The 11048-nt window shown below is 30.9% G+C and overlaps 2 protein-coding genes across 2 annotated transcripts; both read right to left on the reverse strand.

Annotated features, from left to right (window-relative positions):
- Positions 1–9: 9 nt before the first annotated feature.
- On the reverse strand, positions 10–4459 carry LOC118448671 (RNA polymerase II-associated protein 1). The gene is made up of 8 exons (XM_035882194.2): positions 3778–4459; positions 3119–3701; positions 2547–3051; positions 2315–2484; positions 2064–2223; positions 1723–2002; positions 1552–1655; positions 10–1469 (listed from the first exon to the last, which is right to left on the reverse strand). The coding sequence occupies exons 1-8, from the start codon at positions 4261–4263 to the stop codon at positions 146–148; spliced, it is 3612 nt and encodes a 1203-aa protein (XP_035738087.1). The 5' UTR covers positions 4264–4459; the 3' UTR covers positions 10–145.
- A 927-nt stretch (positions 4460–5386) lies between these two features.
- On the reverse strand, positions 5387–6515 carry LOC118448672 (fatty acid synthase-like). Its single transcript, XM_035882195.2, has 2 exons — positions 6090–6515; positions 5387–6007 (listed from the first exon to the last, which is right to left on the reverse strand). The coding sequence occupies exons 1-2, from the start codon at positions 6450–6452 to the stop codon at positions 5402–5404; spliced, it is 969 nt and encodes a 322-aa protein (XP_035738088.1). The 5' UTR covers positions 6453–6515; the 3' UTR covers positions 5387–5401.
- Between the last annotated feature and the right edge of the window lie 4533 nt (positions 6516–11048).

Consider the following 11048-nt stretch of genomic DNA (forward strand, 5'->3'; position numbering starts at 1 on the left):
TATATACACAAAAGATGTCTGTACATTATAAAAATATTCGAAATAAATACTCTATCTATTATCAGTTCAGTAATAAATCAATTCAATCGAGTTCATGTTTTAAATATCTTTATAAAAGAATTTATATTTATAATTACATTTTCACTTACAGTCTTGGTGGTTTATAATTTAATAAAATATTTACCAAGCTTTTATCAGGAATTGTTTCTATTTTCGTCCTCATTCGAATCGCTAATTTAGTTGTAAGCTTTAAATACATAGCAGAATGATGAAGTGCAATTGTATAGGGTATTGGACACCATTCTAATTTAACGGTATTTCTAACAAGTGCTGTTATGTAAGTTTCTATTAATGACATATCATCTTCAAGAGGATAAAGATATTCTTGTAAAGGAATTATTAATTTATTCAATGGTAATCTTAAATACCTGAGTACACCAGCATGCTCAGACCATAATAATTTCCTATAATGTACATTATGTCTCTGTGCAATTGGAATTAATAATATCATTGCAAAATTATGATCACCATAAGAAGTTGAGCAAAAATGTTCACACATTGCAGTGAATAAATCAACAAATGAATTTAATCCTGGTAGTTCTTTTGTAAAGTCTAACTTTTTGTAATACTTTTGGATTAAGTTTGACATTACTTCGTTTAATAAAATAGAAACATCATTGTTTAAATAAACTGTATCACACAAATAGGTTAGCACTAATCTACTAAATTTTAAAGTTGGAGATAATTTTGCAACTAATTCAGGTGAAACGATTTCTAAACATAATATCACTAAGATATTCTTTTTATCTTTTTCTGTGCTAGTTTCATTATTTCTACACTTTGTATAAATGTGTACCAAAGGTAAATAAAGCCAATCTTTAGGCATTGCTGCTTGACTCCAATCTGAATTTGATATAACATATTTTTCATACAAATTTGCTATTTCATATTTCATTTGATTATCAGCATTATTTAAATTTAATTGTGATAATTGATCTATTATTAATTCCAAATTTAATTTTTCATTTGATAAAGCAATTCTCAGCATATCTACTACATCATTAGAAAAATCTCCTGGTAATGACGATACAAGTTTAATAGATATTTTCCAAACATTATGTTTCACTATAGAATTTAAGTTTCTATTAAGAAAGTGAGCAGCTTTAACAATAATAATAAGCAAATAAAACTCCATTCGCGTATACCACGATCGTTCTAAATTCCAACTAGTTGATTCTAGTTTTTGAATATATTTTATAAATTCTGGTTGATTGAATATTGTCCAAAGACCTGTTTCAAAGGACTCACGGTAGAACATATCAAGTATTATTGCTAGGAAAGGAATACAAGAATTCTGAGATACGATTGGTTGTAATTGATCTTCCTCTGTCCGTACTCCAAGACTTGGCAGACAGGATGGTTCTCGTTCAATAGAAGGTACACAAGTACTTAATAAATTTGAAGTAGAACTGTTTAAAATTTCAATATATAATTATTAACATTAAAAATATTTGTAAATTTAATATTGATACATAATAAAGCAAAACATACCATAATGTAGAAAATATATTTGAATTTGACATCCAATTTGTTTCCAAAGCATTTAGATTGTTAACAGACAGCAATGTTTGTGAAATCAATTTTAAAATACACCACTATAAAATTATAATAATTATATTAGAGTGAGTCGTATCTTACTTCATGTGCTTTGTATAAACTTACTGTTGGAGATGATAATGATGATAATTGTCTACTCCACTTTGATAACAGTACGGAGATATTTTCCTTGAATGAATTTAAAGTACTAATTACAGCTATGAGTACAGTTGCATATTCACAAGCTAGATCTCCAGCTTTTCCAATATCATGATTACATAATAAAAGTTGTAACTGAGATATAAGTGTTAATTGAGCTCCTTCAATACTGTCCATTGCTACTTTGTGATGTAACAACAATTTCCAAAGACGTAAGCTTTCAATATTTATTTTAATTCCTTCCTTTCTAAAAAATAAAAAATTGTATTAATACCAAAAAATATTATATTAAAACGGTATAACCTTACCCTGCTTCACTGGAAACATATGATAGAATAGAATGAATGATTTTCAACTGAACTAATTTTTCAGCCACTATTCTTCCACCGTAACAAACTAAGATTCGACATAAACGTATGCTAGCAATTATTGGGATACCATAAGCATTATTTATTGTATCATATGTAGCTAAAGCAAAAATTTATTTATTAATTACAATATTAAAACTTATAAACATATATTAATTCTATTCATTATTTGCATATTTTTATATACTCACTTAACTGATTGACAGATAAAGGTATAAAATTACAAATGATAGTATTCAACAAATTTGGAGTACTTGCAATGTTCAATGCAACTATATGTGAATGTCTTGCAAGACGAGTCAATATTTCCAAAGCACATATCACACCAACAGGTGGAGGATGCATTTCACTTAAAATATATCTACAATAATTTTGTATTGATACAATATGTTAAAATAATCAAAAATATAAATATTATACAACCTAATTCTTAAAAGAATATCTGATCTTAGAAGTGCAGAAACAGCATCTAATTGTACGAGCTCATGGTCTTTCAAAGTACTCTCATCTTTAATATCTGAAGGTGGAGGTTTCAAAGTAGGTTCTATGTATTTGTCCCAACCAAACATTCTGTCCAAACAGATTTCATCTGCTTCACTAAATACAAATGCTCTCAATACCTGCAAAGTTGCTGTAACTACAGCTACAGATGTATCATCCAATGAAAATCTTAGTAAGAGTAGGACATTATTTTGACTCAATGCATTTAGTGGTGCTGGTTGCAAAACTTTATCATACCACCCTTTTCGACTTTTTTCTAAGATATTAGCTAAAGTAGTGAGAGCAGTGCAACGTTGTTGTTGCGTAGAAGATCTACTTAATTGTAACAATTCTTGTAAAGAATAACCAGGACGTTCTGGTTCTTCTCCATGATGATGAAGACCTTTATCTACTGATAAATTCTCATCTTTATATGGAAGTAATACACCTATACGAGAAATATAAGAAATATAAATATAAAAGCAATCTTTTAATTATATTTATAGTAAATTTACCATTAAAATCAAACCGAGCATTGTATGGTTCATCAGGGGCAGGTTTATGTTCTTTTTTTTCTGGTATATCTTGCATCCACTGCAATTTTGCAGGTTCTATAGTATCTAAATGGACCCAACCTTTTTCTTTAGCTTCCTTTAGTATTTCTACACAAGGCTTTGGTACAGTTTCTATACTACTTGCACATTGCATAGCTTGATTTTGATCTTGATCGTAGCATAAAGAATCACTTTCTTTATTTTTTATGCATTCTTTACTATCAAGTTTACATGACTGAAAATCTGGTTTATCTACTTCTGTCTTGTTTTTATCTTTTTTCCTATTTTTAAGAAATTTTATTAATTCTGCATTAAGAGATGATTTAAGCATCTCCTTTTCTTTCAATATTTCTTCTTCAGTCATTTCATTTAATTTTTTTAAATTTTCTTGATGAATCTCTTCGATAAATGAATCTTTCATAGCATTAGAATTTTCATTTTTTGTTGCATCAGATTCTTCTCGACATTTCATTTTAATAGGAAGGGTTACATTTTCTTTTTTTGAAATCTTTTGTGAAAATAAACTCCGTTTATTAGATGTATTCTAAAATTTATATGCAATTCAAAAATTAGTATATCAAAGTAATATAATATCATATAAATAATATTTATATAAATACCATATAATTATCAGATACAAAGACTTTTGGAAAGCCAATTTCTGAATTAATATTAAATACTTTTTCATCAAAGCTAAACTTCTGTTCTTTCATATCGAATTTTCTTTCGATAATATTTCCAAGTATTATATTTGACGGGTCTATTGGTATACTTTGTACTAAATCATGAATTTCTGCAGACGAATTTGCAGTTATTTCTTCTTTTACATTTGTATTTAATACTTCTCCTATGCTTTGAGATGTAAAAATCTTTTCTGTCTTTTGTTTTTTCAGTTCTGAAAATCTAGATTGTATTCTACTCGAATTAGCTTTATACTTTGACGCAGACGTTTGCATAGAATTAGCTTGTTCTTTAATTTGATCTCGTAAATTTATCACCTTGGCTGATGGTTGCAACCTATTTTTTAAAAAATCTTCCTGCATTCGAAATAATTCTTCTTCGTCGTCTCCAGGTTTGGGTCGTTTTAATGTAATCATGTTATCCATTTTTAATTTTTACAAGATACTATCGTTTAATGATAATAAAAATTATAAATAATGCAAAAATATTTTTGTTTTTTAATATATTTTTATATTTTTCATAACGTAATCCTATCCTCCCATTAATGCTTTATTCCTTACACTCGTTATATGACTTCGAAACATCAACTTAGTAAACACATTGTTTCTAACCTATTATTTAGTTTCTAATCTATTATGGCTCTCTATCACGTGACGCCAGTTACCAATCAGCATGCAATTTCGTCTAGCCAATCCTGTTTCAGTATTAACCAATTCGCACGAAGCGTGTACAACTTCAGCGACAGGTATAGACAAAATATGAACTACAAGTGTGAAACTCTGTCTCCATAGACGTATCAGTCTATAAGCTGAATAAATTATGAAATTATGAATAAATTATACTTTACTTGCGCGTAACATAATTATCGGATTAATGTGAGTTAGAATAGAAACTGTTAGTAGGTTCGAACTCAAATTTTTCATTTTCCTACATTTAATTGCAATTTTCATATCTTCTAACATAATGATATGATTGCCATCAACAAAGTGTACATTTTGTCTTCAGTTATATGGAAATAATAATATTTTATAGTATTATAAATTATTGTTATTTTCATGATCTATACGAAGTTTTAAAACTTACATTCTGCAATTTATAATCATACGGGACATTTAGTATAGAGGGCAACAATGGTTTGAATAATGTGATTTGAGTTCTTATATATGGTAATGATTCTGGATTATATTGCTATGGCTTCTTGCAATTTCACATAAAATGAGAGAATAGCGTTTTTTGATTTTCTTTTAAAAATAATTCCCTGTGTTTAAAGGATAGAACATTAAAAAATGCCTTTATTTTTTCATCTCACATATTGTATTTTCTTAATTAAAGTTCAAGCTGCTAACTAATGTTGGAAAATTAGAATAAGAATTACGAAAAATGTTAAAGAAAAGACGTCTTTCAAGAAAATAACAACCGATCTCTGCAGTATTAATAGCTGTAAATGCATTTAATATACCGAGTAACATATTGCCTTCAAGTTCTTCTTTCAATTATTAATGTAGTTGTTGCTATATAAATATTTTCAAATACTGCAACTAAATCAACATCTCCAATCACTCCCTATTGTATAGCTAATCTAGACAAACCTACTCTTTTCTCATATATTCTTTCCATAATGGAATTAGCCATACCATAATTTGTTTGTCCGGCATTTCCTCTTCCGCACGAGACAGAAGAAAAAACTACGAAGTGTCGAAGATCTGGACAAAGTTTTCTGGTCACCTCGTCCAAACATTTCGAAGCCCATGCTTTACCTTTGAAAGATTCTTTAAAAGTTTGCAGCGTTTGGTTTCTACAAATATTATCTTTCAGAGAAACTGCAAGATTGAATATACCATCAACTGGACCTTGATCTATCGCTTTTTTCACGATAAGCTCGCAATCTTCTTGTTTAGCCGCATCGAGACCAACCAGAATCTTGATATTCACGCCGTTTGATTCCCATATTTTGATTCTCATGGATTGATAACCATTCTTTATGCCGTTCCGCGAAATAATGACAATATTTTGAGCATTTCGATGAACCAACCAATTGATTAATTCCAAACCAAAACCTCCCAATCCACCAAGAACTATATAACTTTTATTCGGAATACATGTATAAAAAGGTTCAGCCAAAATGGGTGTATTTAGTGGTTCATTCTCTTGACGGATCTTTATGAGTACCTACGATATAAAAACATATTGCAAATTATAATTTAAACTGTTAAAATCAAAATATATATTCCGGCAACAAACGTCAACTTACTTTTCCCATATGCTTTCCAGCTGCCATAAATCTAAGTGCTGTCTCTATTTGATCTTTGCCGAAAACTGTCCTAATAATCGGTTTGATAGCATTCTCTTTAATAAGTTTGTTGAATATTGAACTAATTTCGTTTTTAATTTCGTCATTTGTGTTAATAACCTTATCTAACATCACACCATGAAAACTAATACCCTTCATAAAGATTTTGGTGCTTAATTCATTATTTGCGGCTAAATCAAATTTTCCAATTTCTAAAAATCTACCTCTATAGGCTAAACAACGTAGACTCGCTTGAAGTTTATCTTCCGCTAAAGAATTTAGAACAATGTCTACACCTGCACCATTGGTTTGTTGCAAAACCATTTTCTCAAAACTAATATCTCGAGAATTTCCAATGTGATTATCATCGATACTAGAAAATGTTTCTTTATTGAATTTATAATGTCTTAAAGGAGAAAGGAGTATATCTGCCGAGATATCAACCTGACATTTCCTCGGTGTGACATTTCCTTTTTGTCGCGATAAACAGTGAATTTATGTTCTGGATCTCTGATAGATCTTTTTCGAGCAATCGCAATTACTCTAATTTAATGTATTTCATTAAATTAGAAATTTTTCAAACCAACGCTGCACTTTTCGATCGTTTACAGTATTCTCCCCAAACGCCTGGTTTATATTGCGTGCAGCTTTTGCATCATTATTACCAAGTTTATACTCACATAAGAAAATTATACGAATATCGGTTGAATTCATATCGGTGCAAAATTCAAAGCAAATAACAAAAGGAAACACTTTTGAGAAAATTTTCTTTGCTAAAATGTGACTCTGGCAATGGACAGTACGACTATAAACCAGGTTATGTCAAAAACAAAAACATAACAAAAACAGGGAGACAAACGTTCACATTTAAAGAAAATCCGACATTTCATACGCACCGACCTAATACTTAGATGTGTTAAGATCTGCTCCTACTTCGTTAATTCCGATTCGTCTAGCATTTCATTAACATTATATATAATGTTTTATAAGCTTGATTAAATCATTAATAGTTTATTAATTCTATTTTATATCATCAGAATCAATCATACGGAAGTCACTATCAGTGTGTATTAGTTTTATTACTTTTATTTTTATTAGTTTTCTTTCATTATATTTTCCTTATTTCCCTGACTCATGGAAACTGGCAGAAATAATAATGTTGCATAAGCCAAATAAATATTACCGATTCTATCCAAACTTTTAGAAAAAGTAATATTAGTCAGAATTTAAAAAATAATTAATAAAAAACGATTAATACTAAATCAGCAATTTGGCTTTAGAGAGAAACATGCTACAACTGAACAGGTCCACAGATTAATTAATCAAACAACAATTGCTATAGAAAATAAGAAATATTGTACATGTCTATTCTTAGACGTAGAAAAAGCTACTGACAAGGTATGGCATGAAGGCTTATTGAAAACTATAAAACAACACTTCTCATTACCAATTTATCTATTACTTAAATCATATCTAAACAATAGAACCTTTAACGTAAAAGATTCGCACTCAGCTGTACACGTAATATTTGCCGGTGTACCATAAGGAAGTGCGTCCGGTCCTCTATATGCTCTACACTATGGATATCCCGACAACGCAAGACACTATATTAAGTACATTCGGCGACGATATTGTAATCTTAGCCACTCACGAAAATCCACAAGAAACAGCTATAATTTTGCAAAATCACATAAAATTGCTTGAACAATGGTTAATAGATCGCAAAATTAAAGTTAACTACAATAAATGCAATCACATTACATTCACTTTTCGCAAAGGCAAAGTACCAGCAATCACTATACACAATAATGAAATACCGCAAACAAAATCAATCAAATATCTGGGTTTGCACTTTGACTCTAAATTAATCTGGAAATAACACATTCATAAAAAAAAATACTAGAAATTAAACTTAAAAGAAAAGACATTTACTGGTTAACAGGCCGAAAATCTAAACTAAGTATAGAAAATAAGTTACTAATATATAAAACAATAATAAAAAGATGCTATCAATAATAATCCGCACAATTGTGGACGCGCCATGGTATGTTAAAAACGAGGACATACGTAAAGATTTACAAATCCCATCAGTATCAAAGGAGATACTGCGGATGTCTGACAAATACAAATCAAGGACCCTAAACCATCCCAACCAGTTAACCAACGCTCTCTACAACAACAATACAGCAAGAAGACTTAAAAAAGGTCTCAAGATCTAGTTACGCAAGTCTGAAACAACAGGATTATTGTAAATTCCACTAGGAATACCACTCACGTGATACCCTCAATTCAGTAAAACAACTCGCCGAATGTCTCACGTGACAAATTACGGAGAAATTCCTGGGAGTTATAAAAAAAAATTTTCTTAAAAATTTTCTTAAAAATATTGCAGTATCCTCAAATGATTCATCATTAATAGTCATTGAAATTTTCAGAAAACCTAACATCATAGCATAGTTATCGTACATCCATTTTAACTTCAGATATCTGAAAATAACAGCAAATTATTGTAAATTAAAACAATGAGTCCTTTTTTACGGTACTGTTGTTTTCTTCCAAAAAATTGATTGATGCATCCAATCACGTTTCCTAGTATTTAATACTAAATCTATTCAAATAAAAAGAGCATACAACTGAAATTGATCTTTGAACTACCTGTTTCTCTATACATGTTCGGTGATAAGTCGACACTATTCAGTGATAGAGAAGCCAAATTTGGTAATAGTAATCATATTATTATTAATTATTGAATCATCGGATTCACTATCTTAAATCTTACAAAGTATATTGTTACAGAGTGGCTTAGAGGAATTTAGAGTAAACTCGAAGCGGATATATTTAATTGTATTGTTATCCTAACACGATTGTTGATGCACACATACATATCTCCATTGTTTACGGTACTTTCTCTTAAGGGTCATATATCACCATTGGAAATATTTACCCTTGGGAACCTATTGGATATTAACTAACAAAACGCATAGATAAAAAACACATGGCCAGCTTTGTCTTGGCTTAGGCATTCTTAGTAAAGTATTTGGATTTCGATAATATGTCAATCCGGTCCATAAGTAAATAGTGAAAGTAGACGCCTAGGCTAGATAAGCCAAGGGTTATATGGCTTCTAGCTTTGAAATATCCATTGACACCCTCTAGCCACACGATCATTAGAACAAGGAGGGCACACATGGAATGTTTAAACATTCCAATGAACTATTCCCGACCAATAGGCATTTATTCTTTCCCTTTTCATGCTCAGATCATACTTCAACTCCGCCCTTTTTATTCCCTTTTCCAATCTCATTACAGTCTGCGTGGATAGTTCTAAAGACACCAAAAAGACAGTCAAGTTACATCTTTCAAACTCACATCTAAGCTCTCAAGTCTCTTTCAGAAACACCCAGTACACATCATTACGCATAAACAATTATAACTTATTTCATCAAATGTATGGTGATAATTTCAACGCGCGCAATATTTAATATCGCGCATCTACCTCGCGAATCTCACGGGATCCTTTAAAAGAACGCTCGTTCTCCCATTAATTTGCGGAAACGCGGCGAACGGTATTTTGCCGACGGTCTACAACAGTATCCTAGCCTAGTACCGCCGCCCTTATTCATCATGACCAGTGAGTTTATAGCTCGGACAACAAGGGAAATATTCTCTGTGCAGATTGACTATCATCACTGATCCGGTGCGAGACGCGTATCTAGAAACGCTCTTATAGTTGCGCCCACACAACGCAACAATGACAATTATACATAAATAAAAATACAACAATAAATTTAATCTCAAATATAACGGATGTTATTATGTATCGATGATTACTGCAGGACGGTTCACAAACCGTGAAGCTGTGATGAGCAGTTTGAGTATTAAAATAAGCATTGACTTCTCGTTATAGATCGTTTTTAGTTGCCGTATTATCCCTAATCGTAATCTACTGAAACTCTCCCTTCTCTTCCAGCTCGTAAGTTTAAATCGATCAATGTGCAGATGGTTGATGGAGCGCGAAATATGACAAAGTATAGTAATAGTCTATACACATTATGATACATATGTGCATTTATGTGGGTTGGAAGGTTCTAAACTAATTAACTGTGTGCGTGTGTATTTATGAGATAAGATTATTTATAATTAGATAATGGATGGAAGGTTCAAGAGTTAGTTAACTGTTGTATATCTGCATGAGATAAGTGTGTGCGTGTGTGTATAAAACAAATTGATCGGCGTTGAATAGAGTGTGGTCTGTCCTTTGTGAGTTATGTTTTTATGAAAGAAAGAGGAGTGGCTGAGATATAGACGATAGGCGATAGAGAGAGAAAGAGAGAGAGAGAGAGAGAGAGAGAGAGAGAGAGAGAGAGAGAGAGAGAGAGAAATACAGCATAAGCAAGACAGGACAAAGACCGATAAGAATTGCCGAATGCGTATGCACGAATTTGAGTGGGGATGAGAAAGACTATGGGGTGTACGTGATCGAAAAAAAACACAACGGAGGGATAGTCTTGAGTAGACTCAGCGAGGAATAACAACGAAAGTCCTGAGTAGAGTAGGCCAGACCAACAAAAAGAAAAAAATCAAAGTATATCATGTACAGTCGTGAGTGGACCAACAAAGAGTAACGAGAAAAGTAACAAGTAGGTCAGAGATAGAAAAAAGAATTGTAGTATCTTAAGTTGTAATACCTTAACCATAATAATGAAGTATGTATAAACCAAAAATAATCTGAGTTAGTCAGTCCATATCTTATATGTAGTATTATGATAAATATCTTACATTTATGTGTGTATATATATATATATATATATATATATATATATATATATATATATACATAAAAGTTGAGATCGAAAAAATGCTGAAAATATTATGGCAACGGCAGTAATATTTGTTCATTACAAATATGCACGACGATTC

This window comes from Vespa mandarinia, chromosome 3 (genome assembly GCF_050613455.1).
Source record: "Vespa mandarinia isolate Hongniang chromosome 3, ASM5061345v1, whole genome shotgun sequence".
In the NCBI taxonomy this organism is placed as follows: domain Eukaryota; kingdom Metazoa; phylum Arthropoda; class Insecta; order Hymenoptera; family Vespidae; genus Vespa; species Vespa mandarinia.

Bases quoted from the DNA above. Each gene is read 5' to 3' on its own strand.
- LOC118448671 (XM_035882194.2), bottom strand. From the start codon at position 4,263: ATGGATAACATGATTACATTAAAACGACCCAAACCTGGAGACGACGAA. The intron at 3,702-3,777 runs GTATTTATATAA...TATAAATTTTAG, and splicing joins TTGTATCTGATAATTATATG to AATACATCTAATAAACGGAG. The intron at 1,470-1,551 runs GTATGTTTTGCT...AATTTTAAACAG, and splicing joins AATATATTTTCTACATTATG to TTCTACTTCAAATTTATTAA.
- LOC118448672 (XM_035882195.2), bottom strand. From the start codon at position 6,452: ATGGTTTTGCAACAAACCAATGGTGCAGGTGTAGACATTGTTCTAAAT. The intron at 6,008-6,089 runs GTAAGTTGACGT...TTTATATCGTAG, and splicing joins CTGGAAAGCATATGGGAAAA to GTACTCATAAAGATCCGTCA.